General features: G+C 43.3%; 1 protein-coding gene across 1 annotated transcript in view; it reads left to right on the plus strand.

Moving 5' to 3' along the window:
- Positions 1-23,038, plus strand: part of LOC311130499 (KICSTOR complex protein SZT2-like) — a gene marked incomplete at its 5' end in the record, with an annotated part of 120,567 nt that overhangs the window by 93,516 nt on the left and 4,013 nt on the right. Inside the window, 13 exon segments of the mRNA XM_084163254.1 lie at positions 706-834; positions 2,340-2,545; positions 3,016-3,109; positions 3,311-3,391; positions 6,456-6,530; positions 8,701-8,724; positions 8,727-8,759; positions 11,671-11,884; positions 12,171-12,357; positions 12,427-12,549; positions 13,385-13,715; positions 13,992-14,201; positions 21,896-22,006. Of these exon segments, the coding sequence (XP_084019380.1) occupies positions 706-834; positions 2,340-2,545; positions 3,016-3,109; positions 3,311-3,391; positions 6,456-6,530; positions 8,701-8,724; positions 8,727-8,759; positions 11,671-11,884; positions 12,171-12,357; positions 12,427-12,549; positions 13,385-13,715; positions 13,992-14,201; positions 21,896-22,006 (1,818 nt within the window).

The raw sequence follows: 23,038 nt of genomic DNA on the forward strand, positions 1-23,038 counted from the left end.
ACTACAAGAAACGTCTGACCTGATTGCCAACAAGGGTTTTGCCACCAAGTACTAAGTCATGTTTTGCAGAGGGGTCAAATACTTATTTCCCTCATTAAAATACAAATCAATTTATAACATTTTTGACATGCGTTTTTCTGGATTGTGTTGTTGTTATTCTGTCTCTCACTGTTCAAATAAACCTACCATTAAAATTATAGACTGATCATGTCTTTGTCAGTGGGCAATTGTACAAAATCAGCAGGGGATCAAATACTTTTTTCCCTCACTGTATGAGAGGAGGTCACATCAGCACAGCAGACAGTGTTGTGTTCTGTCTGTCTCCCACTGCCTCCTCTAACACACACAGTCCTATCTACATCTCTGTCTGCCTGTCTATCTCCAGGCTGCACAGGGACGATAGATGATAGATGTGTCAATAAGAGTGATTTATAAGAGAGCAACAGATTAAAGACCGGATGAGATGAGCCATAACATTTAATCAGTCCTATTACTCTGTAGTATGCCCTGTCTGTATAGTGTTTAGTAGACGGTTTGATTGTGTCATTAGGAAACCGGTCATTGATTCTCGGTGGTTGTGACGGTGGGTGGGTGTTTGTGTGTGTATTTACATGCTGGGGCTTTTGGTATCATTAACTAGAAGAATTCTCATTCGGCTCCAAGGACCATTAAATAAATAAAGAGATGTTTCCTTACTTTCCACAGGTGGTGGACTTGGACACTCTGAAGCAGTCATCCAGACTAGTGCACTATTGCGTCACCCCTCTGCTCTTTGACCCCGTGTTCAGGAAGCAGATCCAGGAAGAGCAGATTGTCCAACCTCAACAGGTCAAGGTACAGAAACCATGGCTGCTTTCCCTTGGGGCCTAACTAAACAAAGCTTTCTTAGTGTCGAACAAGCTTTCTCTGCCCTTAACCTTGTTCTGAACACCTCCAAAACAATGGTCATGTGGTTTGGTAAGAAGAATGCCCCTCTCCCCAATGGTGTGAATACTACGTCTGAGGGTTTAGAGCTTGAGGTAGTCACCTCATACAAGTACTTGGGAGTATGGCTAGACGGTACAATGTCCTTCTCTCAGCACAAATCCAAGCTACAGGCTAAGGTTAAATCTAGACTTGGTTTCCTCTATTGTAATCGCTCCTCTTTCACCCCAGCTGCCAAACTAACCCTGATTCAGATGACCATCCTACCCATGCTAGATTACGGAGACGTAATTTATAGATCGGCAGGTAAGGGCGCTCTCGAGCGGCTAGATGTTCTTTACCATTCGGCCATCAGATTTGCCACCAATGCTCCTTATAGGACACATCACTGCACTCTATACTCCTCTGTGAACTGGTTATCTCTGTATACCCATCGCAAGACCCACTGGTTGATGCTTATTTATAGAATCCTCGTAGGCCTCAGTCCCCCCTATCTGAGATACCTACTGCAGCCCTCATCCTCCACATACAACACCCATTCTGCCAGTCACATTCTGTTAAAGGTCCCCAAAGCACACACATCCGTGGGTCGCTCCTCTTTTCAGTTCACTGCAGCTAGCGACTGGAACGAGCTGCAAAAAAACACTCAAATGGACAGTTTTATCTCCATCTCTTCATTCAAAGACTCAATCATGGACACTCTTACTGACAGTTGTGGCTGCTTCGCGTGATGTATTGTTGTCTCTACCTTCATGCCTTTGTGCTGTTGTCTGTGCCTAATAATGTTTGTACCATGTTTTGTGCTTCTACCATGTTGTGCTACTGCCATGTTGTGTTGCTACCATGTTGTTGTAATGTGGTGTTGCTACCATTCTGTGTTGTCATGTGTTGCTGCCATGCTATGTTGTTGTCTTAGGTCTCTCTTTATGTAGTGTTGTGGTGTCTCTCTTGTTGTGATGTGTGTTTTGTCTTATATTTATATTTTTAATCCAAGCCCCCGTCCCCGCAGGAGGCCTTTTGGTAGGCCGTCATTGTAAATAAGAATTTGTTCTTAAGTGACTTATCTAGTTAAATAAAGGTTAAATCAAATTTAAAATAAATACAACTCAAACATCTCCTCATATGGTTGTTCACTTCTCTCTTACTTAGAAAGATGCCCTTAGTTGCAAAATGGAAACCATCCCAAACTTCCCAAGTTTTTGAGAAATCCTGGTAGGAGAATTTCCGTAATCAGGATGGAACAATCAGCAATCTTCCAACAGTCTTTCAACCAGAACCTCTGAAAAACCTGGGAACTTTGGAAAAGGTTTCGGTATTTTGCAACTTTAGACAAAGGTGGTCACAGTCTGATGAAACACCCCAGTTCACCTCTCCACTCCCGCTCTCCTCTCTCCTCTCCCCTCCCTCCTCTCCAGAAGCCTCATCGCTCCAGTGACTCCACGGCGTCTGGCAGGGACCGTAGCTACAGCACAGACTCAGCTGACATGCTGCCCAGCCGGCTGAGAGAGGAGCCCTGGCTGCAGGACATCTCTAACACCTTCCTCCAGCAGTATGTTCAGTACCTCCAGAGTATGGGCTTCATCCTGGTCCAGGTCCGGCCACAGTCCCCCGCAGCAGGTACGTCTTACTGACAGTCCATTGGTCCTCAACTCTCTAAACTATACTAGTAACCTATCTTTCTACACCATACTAGTTCAAGTTTATTTACCATGTTTAATGAATACATTGGAAATCTAACTCACCCGATCTCTCACCCCAAAAAAACACAGTGAAAACACAATACAACTCAGGGCAAATGTCCTCTTTCTCTGAGTTTCCCTCCCATGATCCTCTATGTGACTGTGAGCAGAACTGTGAGCACTATTCATCCATTAGTCATCAGATGTGTTGTGATCCCCTCCTAGCCCCCAATAGCCACATCCCTCTGGTCATGCATGTGATATAACTACAGTAGACACTGGGCAGACACACGCGGACGGACGGACGGACGGACAGACACACACACAGACAGTACACTCTCTCTCTCTCTCACGTTGGTCTCTCCATCCCTGCCTAACCCTGCCTGTCTCTCTCTCTCCTCTCTCCCTGTAGCATCGCCAGGGCCCGGGCAGCCATGTTCAGCTCATTGTCGTCAGAGAGGCAGTCCTTCTCCTATAACAAGACCAGGAGCGAGGACAGCCCTAAGGTAAGTAGTGTTGATGAAAGGGATGAGGATATTCACACACACACTCTTTCTGGCGAAAGGCACATAGGGATATATTTACTCCAACTCTCTCTGTCTGACACACATACTCTCTCTCTCTGACAAACACTCTCTCTCTCTCTCACACACACACACACATCCCTTCATCATCAACTCTTGAGGTAATGTTGTATTTCTCCGCAGAGCACAGGGTCGGGCACTACCGCATACCACCTCCAGAGGGCGATAACAGGGGGCATCGTATTGATGGAGCTTGCCTTTCAGGTGAGACTCTTGTTCTCTCTCTTTCCCTGTCTCTTGCTCTTTCTATCTCTCTCTTTCTCTCTCGCTCTCTATTTCTCTTTCAAAGGGGCTTTATTGGCATGGATTTTTTTTTGCCAAAGTAATGAAATAAACAAAAGTGAGTATACACAAAACAACATCAACAAAAAACTATACAAATGTAACCTTAAATATTGCACTCAAAAATGTTTTTTTTTAAATCGACATTTCAAGTGTTATATTATCAGCTATGTACAGCTTTAATATTGCAGATAGATTGTAGTTTCCATCAATGTAATTGTCTGCATCATTTCCAATCCCCCATATATATATATATTTTTAAATATCATTTTTACATTTACATTTTAGTCATTTAGCAGACGCTCTTATCCAGAGCGACTTACAGTTAGTGAATACATGTTTTTTTTTTTTTATACTGGCCCCCCGTGGGAATCGAACCCACAACCCTGGCATTGCAAATGCCATGCTCTATCAACTGAGCTACATCCCTGCCGGCCATTCCCTCCCCTACCCTGGACGACGCTGGGCCAATTGTGCGCCGCCCATGAGTCTCCCGGTCATGGCCGGCTGCGACAGAGCCTGGATTCGAACCAGGATCTCTAGTGGCACAGTTAGCACTGCGATGCAGTGCCTTAGACCACTGCGCCACTCAGGAGACAAATATATACACTACCGTTCAAAAGTATAGGGTCACTTAGAAATGTCCTTGTTTTCGAAATATATATATATTTTTTGTCCATTAAAAGAACATCAAATTGATCAGAAATACAGTGTAGACATTGTTAATGTTGTAAATGGCTATTATAGCTGGAAACGGCTGATTTTTAATGGAAGATCTACATAGGCGTACAAAGGCCCATTATCAGCAACCATCAGTCCTGTGTTCCAATGGCATGTTGTGTTTGCTAATCCAAGTTTATCATTTTAAAAAGCTAATTGATCATTAGAAAACCCTTTTGCAATTATGTTAGCACATCTGAAAACTGTTGTGCTGATTAAAGAAGCAATAAAACTGGCCTTCTTGAGACTATTTGAGTATCTGGAGCATCAGCAATTGTGGGTTCGATTACAGGCTCAAAATGGGCAGAAACAAATAACTTTCTTCTGAAACTCGTCAGTCTATTCTTGTTCTGAGAAATGAAGGCTATTCCATGCGAGAAATTTCCAAGAAACTGAAGATCTCGTGCAACGCTGTGTACTACTCCCTTCACAGAACAGCGCAAACTGGCTCTAACCAGAATAGAAAGAGGAGTGGGAGGCCCCGGTGCACAACTGAGCAAGAGGACAAATACATTAGAGTGTCTAGTTTGAGAAACAGACGCCTCACAGGTCCTCAACTGGCAGCTTCATTAAATAGTACCCGCAAAACACCAGCCTCAACGTCAACAGTGAAGAGGCGATTCCGGGATGCTGACCTTCTAGGCAGAGTTGCAAAGAAAAAGCCATATCTCAGACTGCACATCTTAATCTTTTCTTTTTATTGGCCAGTCTGAGATATGGCTTTTTCTTTGCAACTCCAACTAGAAGGTCATTTATTTAATGAAGCTGCCAGCATTAATGATGCTGGAGGAAACAGGTACAAATGTATCTATATCCACAGTAAAAACGAGTCCTATATCGACATAACCTGAAAGGCCGCTCAGCAAGGAAGAAGCCACTGCTCCAAAACCGCCATAAAAAGCCAGACTACGGTTTGCAACTGCACATGGGGACAAAGATCGTACTTTTTGGAGAAATGTCCTCTGGTCTGATGAAACAAATATAGAACTGTTTGGCCATAATGACCAATGTTATGTTTGGAGGAAAAAGGGGGTGGCTTGCAAGCAGAAGAACACCATCACAACCGTGAAGCACGGGGGTGGCAGCATCATGCTGTGGGGGTGCTTTGCTGCAGGAGGGACTGGTGCACTTCGCAAAATAGATGGCATCATGAGGAAGGAAAATTATGTGGATATATTGAAGCAACATCTCAAGACATCAGTCAAGAAGTTAAAGCTTGGTTGCAAATGGGTCCTCCAAATGGACAATGACCACAAGCATACTTCCAAAGTTGTGGGAAAATGGCTTAAGGACAACGAAGTCAAGGTATTGGAGTGGCCATCACAAAGCCCTGACCTCAATCCTATAGAAAATGTGTGGTGCAGAACTGAAAAAGCGTGTGCGAGCAAGGAGGCCTACAAACCTGACTCAGTTACACCAGCTCTGTCAGGAGGAATGGGCCAAAATTCACCTTATTGTGGGAAGCTTGTGGAAGGCTACCCGAAACGTTTGACCCAAGTTAAACACTTTAAAGGCAATGCTACCAAATACTAATTGAGTGTATGTAAACATCTGACCCACTGGGAATGTGATGAAAGAAATAAAAGCTGAAATAAATCATTCTCTCTACTATTATTCTGACATTTCACATTCTTTAAATAAAGTGGTGATCCTAACTGACCAAAGACAGGGAGTTTTTACTAGGATTAAATTGTCAGGAATTGTGAAAAACTGAGTTTAAATGTATTTGGCTAAGGTTTATGTAAACTTCCGACTTCAACTGTATATATGTTTCTTAATATATATATGGGGCTCAAGCTGCATCCCTGTGTCACCCCTCATTCTCTCGCCCTCTTTCTCTCTCTCCCTATCTCTTTGTCGCTCTCTTTGTCACTCTCTCTGTCTCTCTCTCGCTCTCACTCTTACTCCATATTACACATTAACCCTTCCTACTCCATTAGCTTAACATGGGCCTCTGGATTAGATTGTGTAATCATTATGTGTAATCTGTCTCAAGGCCTTAAAGACAGAAGAGTTTAGTTGAAATGGGTCTTTCCTACTGAGTATTTTATGCATCATCATTCTCACCGTGTAGGAGATGTGTTTAGAACAGTTTCAGTCATTGTAACCACACACCCACCACATTATTATTCATGACTAATATTATCTGTTGAGCCCTGAGTAGTATAGTAGCACATTGTATGATATTCTATTCTATCCAGTATATGATATCTCTCTCTCCTTCTTCCCTCCATATTTTGTTTTTCTCTCTCTCTCTCTCTCTCAGGGTTGTTACTTCTGTGTGAAGCAGTATGCTCTGGAGTGTTCACGCATCCCCATGGGACAGACCGTCAACTCTCAGGTAACATTATGGCATCTCTATCTCTGGTGCTGTGAGTTAGACCACAGAGCTGGGCCCAATGAACCAGGCCATAGCGCTCTCTCTCTCTCTCTCTCTCTCTCTCTCTCTCTCTGTCTCTCTCTGTCTCTCTCTCTGTCTCTCTGTCTCTCTCTCTGTCTCTGTCTCTCTCTCTCTGTATATATAAAGCTGGAGTGTCCAGGTTTTGCTCTAAACAAGGTTTAATTCAGTGTAAAGATGTGTAAATGACTGCTGTGTGTTTGCTGAGCGTCTCCAGATGTTGTCTCTCAGCTGGGAGGGAGGGTAAGCCCCAACAGATGCCTCACTCTCTTCAGCAGCTGGCCATCTACAACTATAAAGCCATCTGAAGATTATTATTTTTTGGCCATTTATTTGTTTGTAAATGTGTGTGCTAGAAGCGTGTGTGTGCTAGAAGCGGGAAGCGAAATAATGAGTGATTGGTGTAGTGCTAAACACTCATTTTAATGTCTGACTCTTTCAGTTGTAACATTTTTGTTGAAATTACATACAACACATACAACTAGATTGCCAAGAGAGGAGATTTGAAACAGTCTTTCCTCCATTTCCTTCTCAAGCCGAACTGTCATATTATATGAAAGAAATCAATGGACTCACTTCGCAAAACATCCTTTTCTCTTTTATTACAATTATTCATAATGATTGCCTGCCATATATGGTGTTCTAATTGGAAAAAAACATTATTGTACTCATAACCCGTATATTTCAGTCTGGTAATTGCTTTGCCATGTAAACTATTGGGCAGAGTGTAGTGTGTATGTGGGGTGAGTGTTTAGCTACTACAGCAGTCTGCCCAATCTTTAAACAGAGCTAATGGACTGTGGTGTGGACTAGGGAGATGGCGAGATGGAGCGAGCAGCGGTAGGTCTGTTCTGAACTCTTATGTACTAGACTAATGGCTGTGCTCAGCTCAGCGCTGCATACAGCGTACAGACTGACCCTGTGTTGTTAAAGATCGAGAGAGCTGTTCACCATGTAGCCTTTCTCTGGCTCTGGTTCTCTATCTTTCTCTCTCCCTATATTTCTTTCTCCTCTCTCTTTTTCTCTCTTTCTTTCTTCATCTCTCTCCCATTCTCTTTCTCATTTTCCTCTTTCTTTCTTTCTCTCATCTCCTCTCCTCCTTGGGACGGATCAGTTTTCAGGTTGTGAGTTGACTGTTATTGAATATGATACAGACAGGCAGGCAGAGGACAAGATGTCACTGTCATGCTCACCGTTTCCCCTCAATGTGTTGGAAACTGTATCAAAGTGACGTATGTTAGTCTGAGCAGACAGAGTGAGAGAGTATTCTCTTTAATCACAATGATTAGAGTTTGAGAAGAGCCATGGCAGTTGCAGAGTTCATCTCGATGCACAGCAGGGTGGTAGACGTCTGTCAATCACTGGAGTGGATGAGTGAGTGGCGCGAGAGATGGAGGGTGTGTGTGTGTGTGTGTGTGTGTGTGTGTGTGGTTTATAATTGGACGCTGTCGCCAGTCAGCCTCAGTTCTCCTCAGCGTTGACTGTTGTCTTTGTGGCCTGTCTGACCTGCTCATGCTTGGTGCTCACACACACTAGTTTGTCACCTCGTGTCACCTCCTATCTGTTCAATATCACTCTAATCTTATTAATATGAGTGTGTAGCAACACAATGAGTTTGTAGGTGTCTTTGCGCGTGTAATAGGGTGTATATCTATAGGCACTAACTCCACCATGGCTATTTGACCTATGGAGAAATGGATGGGATTTTGGGAGGGGTTTTGGATAACGTATAAGATCTCTTAAGCCTGTGTTAACCTCAGACCTTATTTTCTGCGTTTATCCCAAAACCCCATTCTTTCCCCATCCATAGGCCAAAGAGCCATGGCGGAGTTAGTGCCTATAAAAATACGCTCTATTACACATGCAAATACACGTTTTTTAGGACTACAAGCTGGCGAGCTCCATTCTGACAATTGTCTTTTGTCTGTCTCTGTCTTTATGTTCTGTGTTTGTCCATTTCCTTTCCTTCTCTGTGTGTGTGTGTGTGTGTGTGTGTGTGTGTGTGTGTGTGTGTGTGTGTGTGTGTGTGTGTGCATACCTCTGTGTATGTTTCTGTGTGTATCTTTCTCTGTCTGTGTCTGTCTAGTCCCATCTCATGTCCTCTCTCCATCAGGGCTCCTTCCTCACCTCAAAACCTCTCGGTCTCAAGCCATTCCGGTCTCTGACTCTGCGGTATGTCCCAGAACCCTTAGGGGCAGGGTGTCTCCCCTCCTCTCTGCTTGCTGCAATGGCCCCTGATCCCTCTATCTCTCTCTTCTCTCTGTCTAAATCTCTCTCTTCTCTATCTATCTCTATCTACCTGTCTAAATCTCTCTCTTCTCTATCTATCTCGATCTACTGTGTCTCTCTTCTCTTTCACACTCTCTCTACATCTCTCTCTCTCTTACACTCTGTCTCTTTCCCTCTCTATCTCATGCTCTTGTTCTGTCTCTATCTTTTCTTCTCTCTCTCTCTCTTTTTTCTTTCTTTCTTTCTTTCTTTCTTTCTTTCTTTCTTTCTTTCTTTCTTTCTTTCTTTCTTTCTTTCTTTCTTTCTTTCTTTCTTTCTTTCTTTCTTTCTTTCTTTCTTTCTTTCTTTCTCGCTCTCTCGCTCTGAGGAATGGTGATGGCTTCCTCTGTCTGATTGAATCTCTCTTCAGTGCAGCCTGGTGGAGCTCTGGGCTCCAATGTTGTACTTCCCTACATGTCTGTTCTGCTGTGACTTTTGGGTTCATGTCAGTCCTCTAGACTCTGTCTCAGTCTACATCTTCATCTTGCTGCTGGGCCAAACAGGCCTGAATGATGCTGAGCTGTGATTCGCTGTCTGTCTATGGGTCATTGTGACCCTCCCTCCAAGCTCTTCCTGTATCAATCTGTGTTTGTCATGCAGCTGGTGAATAAACTAGCCTAAATGCTGCTCTTTTTGTAGAACACTTACTGTTACTGTCTTTCTTTGTACAGCTCAAATCTGGAATGAGCAATCTTCTGACTTCCCCTGTCTTATTCAAGCATCTGTCTATGATTTCTTGAGTACATTTATGAGGCCTCTGATTAAGTATCCTCTATAGTATCGATTTTTGCATCACTAGTCCACTGTCATCCTCTGTCGTTGTTGTAATGTAAAGTGTCTCTCTATAGTAGAAAATAGCTTTGATATACTGATAATTGACTTTTGAACAAAGTTATATACGTTTAACCTACTCTTTGCTAGCACCTGTGAACAGTTTGAAAAGGGGTTTAGCATAAATATTAGTACGTTAAAGATACAAGTAAGTTTGAAAGGTATACCCAAAATAGTTTTTAGATCAGAATGGCAGTTGGTAAATGCCTGAGCAATTAATTCACAGTGTTGACCCAGCAGTTAACATGTCCCTAATAAATGTGTTGGATTAAATATTAACACAATTATATACTATTAATAGTGTATCTCTGTGGTTTCACTGCTAAAGGGCCGTTTGTACCCCTAATCGCTTCAGCGGTCTTGTGGACTTAGAGGTCAGAGGTTACAGTAAATTAGGCTCCAGATCTCTCCATCTCCACTGGGGAACACTGACCAACAGAACCATTAAAGCGCTTTGTACCAGCCTGTTCTGACTTCTGACATTACACTACTACAATGTTCTAGCCTTCAATCTCTTCTACAGTCTGTACCACTGGAGAAATGTACTCTCTATTTTTTTTATTTTTTTTTAAGGTGTCTGCCCTAGCACAAACTAAAATGGCTAAGTCTGGTACAAAACATTCACTTCTTCAGAGAGGTGGTGAAAGGTTCAACTTGTTACGTTGACTTTAAAAGGAAAGGAAAATAGCTTTTTCTTGATGTGTAATGAATGGCTCTCGACTAGTACTGGCATTAAATGAACACTTGAGGGTTGTTTTTTCCCTGACTCTTTGATTTGATAAGACCTATTTACATTTGTTCCAAGCAAAGGGTCAAGATGAAAGCAGCAGCAGTAGTAATGGCATTTACCCTCCATCCCCCTCCGAACACCCCTCTCCGAACCTCAGTTCCTGGTATTGTGTCGTAATCACTGCATGCTCCAGTCTTTCACCTCAATCATTAGCATTTTGCCATTCATGCTTTTGTAAGCCTCCGCTTTGATGTTGGATTTAATTAAATAAGATACAATAATGAAGTTGATTGATATCACAGTTGCTTACAAAAGCCTATCACAAAGGAGGGGTGGTAGTAGCAGAGCATAATCACTTTAATTGGGTGGTAGTAGCAGAGCATAATCACTTTAATTGGGTGGTAGTAGCAGAGCATAATCACTTTAATTGGGTGGTAGTAGCAGAGCATAATCACTTTAATTGGGTGGTAGTAGCAGAGCATAATCACTTTAATTGGGTGGTAGTAGCAGAGCATAATCACTTTAATTGGGTGGTAGTAGCAGAGCATAATCACTTTAATTGGGTGGTAGTAGCAGAGCATAATCACTTTAATTGGGTGGTAGTAGCAGAGCATAACCACTTTAATTGGGTGGTAGTAGCAGAGCATAATCACTTTAATTGGGTGGTAGTAGCAGAGCATAATCACTTTAATTGGGTGATAGTAGCAGAGCATAATCACTTCAATTGGGTGGTAGTAGCAGAGCATAATCACTTTAATTGGGTGGTAGTAGTAGAGCATAATCCCTTTAATTGGGTGGTAGTAGCAGAGCATAATCCCTTTAATTGGGTGGTAGTAGCAGAGCATAATCCCTTTAATTGGGTGGATACAATAGACAGACAGTGAGAACGGCTGAAACAGCTGGGAGGTTTTCCTACCGATGTAGACACGAGTTTAATGGGTCTGTTATTACTATTAGACACTAGATGGATAGCAGTGCAGAGCGAGGGAGAGGAGCTAGGCCTAACTTCAGAAACGTTATTATTAAACATTGAATTGTGCATATGATACTGCCAATACTGGCTTGATATTAGTCCAGGAGAATTCAGATGATTGTGTGAATGGTAGGTCATGGGGATCCTCTTCCTCTGTATGAGGTGATTGGTTGGTTGCGTGGTGTGTGTGTGTGTGTGTGTGTGTCCTATCCCATTCCCACAGCCCTTACAGAACTCTGTAGTGAGTGTCTACATTGTGTCGGCCCCTCTCTCTCCTCCAGCTCTCCATGCTTTTCACAGAGGAGTGTGATAAGGTGCGTGACCTGATACATGTGCACTCGTTCAGCTATGACTTCCACTTGCGGGTGGTGCACCAGTACCTGGTGGGCTGTCACATGACCCTGTGGCAAGGATACCAGCTGACCGGCTTCCTGGAGGACTTCATAGCCCATCACCCTGACATCCCCAAGTTCGGACGAAACCACGTCTTCCAGGGTGAGTCTGACTCAACCCACCTAAACAACTAAATCCTGAAATGAGTCCCAGCAGTATGTTTAAGGCTAAGGCCAGAATTAAAACCAACACAGATCAACAACCTGTGCTTTGCGTTTGACTTTTAAATGTGATTTCTGCTTGAGCCGAACAGTGAGCATGATCTCCGTGGACATCTGGGAAATTGCCTTTGAAAGTCTATCGCTGTGCGTAGGACGGCTAATCTGTGTTGGGTTGAATCCAGGCCTGTCAGTGAGCTCATGCTTCTGTCTGTTCGTCTGTCCATCAGGGAGTTTCTCCATCTCTACAGGGATGATCACAGCTCACCAGCTGTATAACTACATCACTGACCACGCTGGCACCTACGGCATGAAGCCCCTTCGCATGTCCAAGGCTGCAATGACCAGCGATGGCAAGAAGGGAGCACCACCCAGCAGTGACTTGCATGAGTACGGTCTGGTGGCACTGTGGAACAGGTATGCTATGGACACACACACCTCTGTGAATTAAACATACATCATTCATGACCTATTCTTCTCATCTAGCTCGGGCTCTTACAAGGACCTTGAAGGCCTGCGTCACCATGACGATTTTGACGTGTCCCTGCTGGTGTGTCACAATGCCGCTCCGTTTGAGGAGCAGTCGGATGGAGAGAGACATCTTCTGAGGTACAGAGATGTGAAAGGAGGGATTATATATCACACAATGGAAGGTGGGAATCATTTGGGAAAGGTTACATTTTCTAGGTTACAATTTCATACAGTAGGTTGCTATTGAAAACAGTAGGATAGTATTCTATACAGTAGGTTGCTATTGAAAACAGTAGGATAGTATTCTATACAGTAGGTTGCTATTGAAAACAATAGGATAGTATTCTATACAGTAGGTTGCTATTGAAAACAATAGGATAGTATTCTATACAGTAGTTTGCTATTGAAAACAATAGGATAGTATTCTATACAGTAGGTTGCTATTGAAAACAATAGGATAGTATTCTGTACAGTAGGTTGCTATTGAAAACAATAGGATAGTATTCTGTACAGTAGGTTGCTATTGAAAACAATAGGATAGTATTCTATACAGTAGGTTGCTATTGAAAACAATAGGATAGTATTCTAAACAGTAGGTTGCTATTGAAAACAATAGGATAGTATTCTATACAGAAGGTTGCTATTGAAAACAATAGGATAGTATTCTATACAGTAGGTTGCTATTGAAAACAATAGGATAGTATTCTGTACAGTAGGTTGCTATTGAAAACAATAGGATAGTATTCTATACAGTAGGTTGCTATTGAAAACAATAGGATAGTATTCTATACAGTAGGTTGCTATTGAAAACAATAGGATAGTATTCTATACAGTAGGTTACATAAGATGAAACGGTGTGCTGTACCAATACCTCTATGTATGAAGTTGCATTGCCATGGCAGTGACTTATCTGTCTTCTCAATCTATGTGTATGTGATGTGATGTGACGTGTCCTTGCGTGTTTATGTTTCAGGCTGCGTTACTACGTGATAATGACCAGCCAGAGAGAGCTGTTCCCCCGGCTGACGGCTGACATGCGCCGCTTCAAAAAGCTTCCCCAGATACACCGTGAGGTCAGCGACCTGGCAGGAAGGGTTCCCCTTGAGAGAGGTACAGAACCAGGCGGGGCACTGGAACTTGAACTGGACCTCTGGGAGGAGACCCCACCTGCAGCCTCAGCCCCAGACACCTTCATCTCTACCCCCAGCGATGGGAACGAGTTCTATCCTCTGACTGGCCCCCAGGGGTCTGGGGCCCAGGGTCTCCTCTACCCCTCTCCTCTGTTCTCCCTGCTCAATCAGGAGGTTGGGTTCTCCAGGACCGCTAGGACTTCATTGTGTTTTTAATCTTCAACTATTTAATGCGTGTATTGTTGTATTAACATGGATGAGGCATTTGTAGGTTACCATTTCATACGAGGTTCATTTCTATACAATAGTTTACTATGTTAGTATTGCAAAATAAATCAGGTTACCAATATCTGTATGTAGGAGTTATTGCAGTTATTGCATATATATGAAATTATAGGCTGTGTATTTTAAATTAGTCAAAAAAATGTATTGATTCAATCATCAATCCAGGTGGGCTGTGCGCGGAGGCAGATCCAGGCGAGCGTGGAGCAGGCCATGGGCCACTGTCGCAGGGACAACCTGTGGAGGAGGCTGCTCCATGGAGAACACCAGCACCTGGCCATGGACAAGCTCAAGTTGAGCAAACTGTCCTTCAGCGAACTGGAGGAGCTCCTCAACGCCGTGCAGAGTCGATCTGTAGGGGAGATAGACCCCCAGCTGGTAAAGGACACACTCTACCCTACTCCTACACTTCACTACTACAGACCACACCACCTCACCTCACTACTACAGACCACACCACCTCACCTCACTACTACAGACCACACCACCTCACCTCACTACTACAGACCACACCACCTCACCTCACTACTACAGACCACACCACCTCACCTCACTACTACAGACCACACCACACCAACTCACTACTACAGCAACCTTACCCCAAAATAGTTCATAGTGACCATATCTTTCCTGCAGGGTTGGGGTCCATTCTATTTCAATTCAGTAAATTTAGGAAATAAATTGACATTTCAGTTCCCAAATTTCCTCATGGCTTTTCAGTGATTGACCCTGACCTTGCTTTCCTGTTTACGCACCAACTCTCCTCAGATGTGCTACTCCTGTTTGTCCTGCTGCTATGTTGATTTGACAGCAGGCACTACTATAGCATGCTGCTCTGTTCGCTGGTCTCTCAAACGCCAATCAGCACTCTACTGTACACATACAGCATCATTATTGAGCTAGCTACACCTATTATTAAAACACATCCGGGCACTGATTGGATTGTGCCCCCATTCAGAGAGATTGGATGGTTCCAGTCAGGTGTACACATGTATTAGATGCAATAGCCTAATTTCCAGTATCATGCCATGTCAATATTAGGTTATTGTGTTTCAATCGTGATTGGATTTGGATAAGTACCTCTGCAGGTAGACAAGCATGTATTGTGTCAGTGCTGTATCCTTGACTAGAGTTTCCTGTTAGTCTTGTATCCTCTTAAATGACTACCATTAAAGTTGTGCTTGTTAGATGGATACATTTTATTTAGTTAACACCAGTAAGTCACTGAGAACAGATGATCCCTTCTACAATAATTAAACACCACTTCAATCCAGAGAATCATGACAAGGGCTTACCAAGAAAAATTTCCAAAAAGACTAATTCAGGTAGAAAGGAGTTGGAGCACTCAACAAAGTAAAATACATCAATCTCTGCCTTTTTTGTTGAATGCTCCAACTCCTTTCTACCTTGAATTAGTCCTTTTGGAAGTTTTTCTTGGGAAGCCATTCTCATGATTGTTGTCATTGTTGTTGAGCACCCCTCCTTTCCTTTGTTTTCTGAAGCGTGAAGGCCCACCTGAACTCTGGCCACTTCAATCCAATAGTTTGTTACTGATATAGCCTCCACTTGTTGGTTTTGTAAAATAAAGGTCCCTATGGCATTTCTTGAGCGCTCCAATCATTTCAATTATTCTTCATTATACTCAGTTTAAAGTACCCTGCTCCAATTACACGATGGTTGGAGCAACTATGCGTGTGTGATTTTCCAAATGGCTGGCGGGCGGCTTCTCGTGGAGATGGTATTCAAGGTTAATGCCCTCTCAGTCAGTAGAGAAGGAGGGTGGGCCAGGCCTCCTCACTCCTGCCTTTTCAAGGAGACCTAGAGCCTCATAATCACAGAGGCTTGCATATGTGTGTGTTGGAGAGGAGAGAAACAAAGCATCCTTGGACGATGGTGATAATCACAGAGGTGTGTGCATTTTCGTGTGTGTGTGTGCCTCTGCGTGTGTGCGCACATTTGTTGTGCGCGTCAGAGAGGAGAGAAACGCGGCACGTCATCCATGTAGAAAGGAATCGTGATAATCACAAGCTCCCTCTAAAAGCCCTCATACCGTTCCCTGAGCCAGTGGTTGTGGGCTCCTGGGCTGCTCACTGTGTGACTGACAGCTCCTCCAGGTCTAAGAGCCTTCCCACAGTGCACCGCAGCAGCTCATCCCATCAGCCCTTACGGTGAGGCAGGTAGAGAATAGAGCCGTATCCTCCCTATAATAACCACGCAGGCATTATCCTGACAGCAACATAAGGATAGTGGTGCCGTCGTATCCCCCAGCAGAGCTGGGAAACATGTCTATGCATACAGTATATCTGAATTGTGATCATGTGTAGTAGGATTAGGCTATGTGCAGTATGAGGTGTTACATAGATATGTGCTGCGTGCTTTGGATTGGGTTTTTCTTGATCCCCTGTCATATCTCTCTTGTGTTGCTTTGTTTTGATGATTCCCATAGGTTTCATCCATAACAAACTGTTGTGTCATCCACTCTATTTCTAGCTTGAAATCATCTTCTGAAGGCGATAGATACGTACCACCATGCTGTGCTACTCCGCCATGCTGTGCTACTCCACTGTACTGTGCTACTCCGCCATGCTGTGCTACTCCACTGTGCTGTGCTACTCCTCTGTACTGTGCTACTCCACTGTGCTGTGCTACTCCACTGTGCTGTGCTACTCCTCTGTGCTGTGCTACTCCTCTGTACTGTGCTACTCCACTGTGCTGTGCTACTCCACTGTGTTGTGCTACTCCTCTGTGCTGTGCTACTCCACTGTGCTGTGCTACTCCTCTGTACTGTGCTACTCCACTGTACTGTGCTACTCCACTGTACTGTGCTACTCCACTGTGCTGTGCTACTCCTCTGTACTGTGCTACTCCACTGTACTGTGCTACTCCACTGTGCTGTGCTACTCCTCTGTACTGTGCTACTCCACTGTACTGTGCTACTCCTCTGTGCTGTGCTACTCCTCTGTGCTGTGCTACTCCACTGTACTGTGCTACTCCACTGTGCTGTGCTACTCCTCTGTGCTGTGCTACTCCACTGTACTGTGCTACTCCACTGTGCTGTGCTACTCCTCTGTGCTGTGCTACTCCACTGTGCTGTGCTACTCCACTGTACTGTGCTACTCCTCTGTACTGTGCTACTCCTCTCTGCTGTACTACTCCACTGTACTGTGCTACTCCTCTCTGCTGTACTACTCCACTGTACTGTGCTACTCCTCTCTGCTGTACTACTCCACTGTACTGTGCTACTGTGCTGTGCTACTGTGCTGTGCTACTCCACTGTGCTGTGCTACTCCACTGTGCCAATGTCTTGTTACTGTATATCTTCTATTCTGTGGTTACGTCCCTATTCCCTATACAGTGCACTACTTTTGACCATGGCCCATAGGCTCTGATCAAAAGTAGTGCACAATGTAGGGAATAGGGTACCATTTGGGATGCAGCCTGTGAGTTAGTTCCATACCCCTTCCCCTGTGGGCACGTCAGAGGTGTACATGCTGCTCACACCGAGGGGATAGCTCTCAGCTCCCAGAGGTCTACTCTGCCTACATGTGATAAGCAAATCTAGAAAATCCACAGCTTCAAATTAAATTTCTAACCAAATTGAACTACATATGGAATGTGCAATGTGTCTGATGATACCCTTTGTTAGTGACTAATTTCATTTAAATGATGTCTCTTTCATGATTAAATTTAAAATGATCAAATCTACCATGAGTTTGAAGCTTCTCTATGCTCAGAAGCTCAAAGTACAGAAGGTCTATATTCAGAGTAGGATGTTAGCATGGGATGCTTCCCAAATGGCACCCTATTTCATATATAGTGCACACATTTTTAACAGGGCCCATAGGGCTCTGGTCAAAAGTAGTGCACTACAGTGGCTTGCGAAAGTATTCACCCCCCTTGGCATTTTTCCTATTTTGTTGCCTTACAACCTGGAATTAAAAAAATGTTGGGGGTTTGTATCATTTCATTTACACAACATGCCTACCACTTTGAAGATGCAAAATATGTTTTTATTGTGAAACAAGCAAGAAATAAGACAAATAAACTGAAAACTTGAGCATGCATAACTATACAACTAAACAACACTGGGATTTTTGCCCATTCTTCAAGGCAAAACTGCTCCAGCTCCTTCAAGTTGGATGGGTTCCGCTGGTGTACAGCAATCTTTAAGTCATACCACAGATTCTCAATTGGATTGAGGTCTGGGCTTTGACTAGGCCATTCCAAGACATTTAAATGTTTCCCCTTAAACCACTTGAGTGTTGCTTTAGCAGTATGCTTAGGGTCATTGTCCTGCTGGAAGGTGAACCTCCGTCCCAGTCTCAAATCTCAGGAAGACTGAAACAGGTTTCCCTCAAGAATGTCCCTGTATTTAGCGCCATCCATCATTCCTTCAATTCTGACCAGTTTCCCAGTCACTGCTGATGGAAAAACATCCCCGCAGAATGATGCTTCCACCACCATGCTTCACTGTGGGGATGGTGTTCTCGGGGTGATGAGAGGTGTTGGGTTTGCGCCAGACAGCGTTTTCCTTGATGGCCATTAAGCTACATTTTAGTCTCATCTGACCAGAATACCTTCTTCCATATGTTAGGGGAGTCTCCCACATGGCTTCTGGCAAACACCAAACGTGTTTGCTTATTTTTTTCTTTAAGCAATGGCTTTAATCTGGCCACTCTTCCGTAAAGCCCAGCTCTGTGAAGTGTACGGCTTAAAGTGGTCCTATGGACAGATACTCCAATCTCCGCTGTGGAGCTTTGCAGCTCCTTCAGGGTTATCTTTGGTCTCTTTGTTGCCTCTCTGATTAATGCCCTCCTTGCCTGGTCTGTACGTTTTGGTGGGCGGCCCTCTCTTTGCAGGTTTGTTGTGGTGCCATATTCTTTCCATTTTTTAATAATGGATTTAATGGTGCTCCGTGGGATGTTCAAAGTTTTGGATATTTTTTTATAACCCAACCCTGATCTGTACTTCTCTACAACTTTGTCCCTGACCTTTTTGGAGAGCTCATTGGTCTTCATGGTGCCGCTTTATTTGACTAATTATGTGACTTCTGAAGGTAATTGGTTGCACCAGATCTTATTTAGGGGCTTCATAGCAAAAGGGGTGAATACATATGCACGCACCACTTTTCCGTTATTTATTTTCTAGAATTTTTTGAAACAAGTTATTTTTTTCATTTCACTTCACCAATTTGGACTATTTTGTGTTTGTCCATTACATGAAATCCAAATAAAAATCAATTTTAAATTACAGGTTGTAATGCAACAAAATAGGTAAAACACCAAGGGGGATGAATACTTTTGCAAGGCACTGTATATAGGGAATAGGGTGCCATGTGGGATTCAGCTGTATCTAAATGCTGCTTTGCTTCACAACATTTCTCAGTAGTCTTCCAATGTTTGGAATTTCAAGAACAAGTAAAGGATGGCAGTTACTATTTAGAATTATTATTGAGATGAATTTCAAAGCAAGAGTGCTTAGAAGCATAGAGATCAGAAAGCTCTAGCATTAGGCTATATACACTACCAGTCCAAAGTCAGGACACACCTACTCATTCCAGGGTTTTTCTTTACTTTTACAATTTTCTACATTGTAGAATAATAGTGAAGACATCAAAACTATGAAAAAACACATATGGAATCATGTAGTAACCAAAAAAAAGTGTTAAACACCTGTTGGCTGCTTTTCCTTCACTCTGCGGTCCAACTCATCACAAACCATCTCAATTGGGTTGAGGTCGGGTGATTGTGGAGGCCAGGTCATTTGATGCAGCACTCCATCACTCTCCTTCTTGGTCAAATAGCCCTTACACAGCCTGGAGGTGTGTTGGGATATTGTCCTGTTAAAAACAAATGATAGTCACACTAAGCACAAACCAGATGGGATGGCGTATCGCTGCAGAATGCTGTGGTAGCCATACTGGTTAAGTGTGCCTTGAATTCTAAATAAATCACCGACAGTGACACCAGCAAAGCACCATCACACCACCTCCTCCATGCTTCACGGTGGGAACCACACATGCGGAGATCATCCGTTCACCTACTCTGCGTCTCACAAAGACATGGTGGTTGGAACCAAAAATCTCAAATTTGGACTCATCAGACCAAAGGACAGATTTCCACCGGTCTAATGTCCATTGCTCGTGTTTCTTGGCCCATGCAAGTCTCTTCTTATTATTGGTGTCCTATAGTAGTGGTTTCTTTGCAGCAATTCGGGCTCCCGAGTGGCGCAGCGTTCTAAGCACTGCATCTACAGACCCTGGTTCGATTCAAGGCTGAATCACAATCCGGCCATGATTGGGAGTCCCATAGGGCGGCGCACAATTGGCCCAGCGTCGTCCGGGTTTGGCCGGGGTAGGCCATCATTGTAAATAAGAATTTGTTCTTAACTGACTTGCCTAGTTAAATAAAGGTTAAATAAATAAAAAATAAAGGCCTGATTCACAAAGTCTCCTCTGAACAGTTGATGTTGAGATGTGTCTGTTACTTGAACTCTGTGAAGCATTTATTTGGGGCTGCAATTTCTGAGGCTGGTAACTCTAATGAACTTATCCTCTGCAGCAGAGGTAACTCTGGGTCTTCCTTTCTTGTGGCGTTTCTCATGAGAGCCAGTTTCATCATAGCGCTTGATGGTTTTTGCGACTGCACTTGAAGAAACTTTCAAAGTTCTTGAAATGTTCCGTATTGACTGACCTTCATGTCTTAAAGTAATGATGGACTGTCGTTTCTCTTTGCTTATTTGAGCTGTTCTTGGTCTTTTACCAAATAGGGCTATCTTCTGTATACCACCCCTACCTTGTCACAACACAACTGATTGGCTAAAACGAATTAAGAAGGAAAGAAATTCCACAAATTAACTTTTAACAAGGCACACCTGTTAATTGAAATGCATTCCAGGTGACTACCTCATGAAGCTGGTTGAGAGAATGCCAAGAATGTGCAAAACTGTCATCAAGGCAAATGTTGGCTTTGAAGAAAATATATTTTGATTTGTTTAACACTTTTTTGGTTACTACATGATTCCATATGTGTTATATCATAGTTTTGATGTCTTCACTATTATTCTACAAAAATCCTGGAATGAGTAGGTGTGTCCAAACTTTGGACTGGTACTGTATATAGGAAAAAGGGTGCCATTTGGGACATGGCCATGGTTTATAGTAGAGAGCTGCCCTTTTTCTAAGATAGTTATATGCCTTATTATTCTTTAATCAAAGATGTGCTCTTTATTTTAGTGTGGTGGTATAGCTACAGTAGAGAGCTGCTGTAGCTTAATCAACGCTGTGCTCTTCAAACTAGCTGTGTCTTTCCCACAGGGATCTCAGCATTTATCAACAGAAAAGTCCTAATTAAAAACCCAAACATCCTATTTATATGTCCGTGTTAAAGAAGAAGTAGAATGGAAACTTCACAGCCAGTGATCTGAACACAGATTAAGAATGTACTGAAGTATGGACTGTGAGAACTGAGTAGGCTCTACAGCATTGCAGGGGTCGCCGTTGGGAAGCTCCCTACAGCTCACCCCCTGCCTCGTCTTCCCTTCAGATCCTCTTCTCTAGTCATTTTCTGCTATTCATAGATGTATGCCAGGGAATCACTGATGATTCTCAGCCAAGCAATGTTTTATACATTTTAGATTCAAAGCCAATTGTGGAATTGGCGTGTACTATTTTGGCATTTTTAATTTGCAAAATAATATCTAGAAGAGGACTTTGAAAGATTTTGAAAGATCTTTACTCTTAACTTAGGCTAATTGTGTGTAGGCTAATTGTTCTTCCAATAGTAGGTCTTATGTAGCTAGTGCTAGTTAAAAAATGTGGGTGGTAACTGGTCAGGGTCAAGCATTTGTTTGTCTCTAGTTCAGACCTTCGGCTCGAAACGTTGTACAATCAAACTTTGGGTGTTTTCAACAGTGTGCGGCCCAGGTGTCTATCATTCTTTCAGGGCTTCCTATCCTCTGTTCCTATAGGGTCAAAACATTGCACAATAACACTGTGGGATCATTCAGCATTGTGTGGCCCGGGCATCCATCTTTCTTTCAAGGCTTTGTGTCCTCTATCTCTGTTATTACAGGACTGTTTCTTGACCATGAGTCCCAGCTGGTACCAGAGTCTGATCAAAGTGCTGCTGACTCGCTTCCCTCAGAGCTGCCGACACTTTGACGAGAGTGGCATTCAGTATCTGGTAAGAACAAAACCACTAATATAACATATACAGATATAAACACTACAAAAACATATATACTGAACAAAAATATAAAGACAACATGCAACAATTTCAAACATTTTACTGAGTTACAGTTCATATAAGGAAATCGGTCAATTAAAATAAATAAATTAGGCCTAATCTATGGATTTCACATGACTGGGAATACAGATATGCATCTGTTGGTCGCAGATACCTTAACAAAAGGTAGGGGCGTGGATCAGAAAACCTGTCAGTATCTGGTGTGACCACCATTTGCCTCATGCAGCGCGGCACATCTCCTTCGCATAGCGCTGATCAGGCTGTTGATTGTGGAATGTTGTCCCACACCTCTTCAATGGCTGTGCGAAGTTGCTAGATATTGACGGGAACTGGAACATGCTGTCGTACACGTTGATCCAGAGCATCCCAAACATGTTCAATGGGTGACATGTCTGGTGAGTATGCAGGCCATGGAAGAACTGGGAAATGTTCAGCTTCCAGGAATTGTGTACAGATCCTTGTGACATGGGGCCGTGCATTATCAATCTGAAACATGAGGTGATGGTGGCAGATGAATGGCACGACAATGGGCCTCAGGATCTCGTCACAGTATCTCTGTGCATTCAAATTGCCATCAATAAAATGCAATTGTTCGTTGTCCATAGCTTATGCCTGCCCATACCATAACTCCACTGCCACCTTGGCACTCTGTTCACAACATTGACATCAGCAAACCACTCGCCCACACAACGCCATACACATAGTCTGCGGTTGTGAGGCCGGTTGGACGTACTGCCTCAAAAACGGCTTATAGTAAAGAAATTAACACTTACTTCTCTGGCAACAGTTCTAGTGGACATTCCTGCAGTCAGCATGCCAATTGCATGCTCCCTTAAAACTTGAGACATATGTGGCATTGTGTTGTGTTACAAAACTGCACATTTTAGAGTGTCCTTTTATTATCCCCAGCACAAGATGCACCTGTGTAATGATCATGCTGTTTAATCAGCTTCTTTGATATGCCACACC

This window comes from Coregonus lavaretus (assembly GCF_964263955.1).
Source record: "Coregonus lavaretus genome assembly, chromosome: 6".
NCBI classification, from domain to species: Eukaryota; Metazoa; Chordata; class Actinopteri; order Salmoniformes; family Salmonidae; genus Coregonus; species Coregonus lavaretus.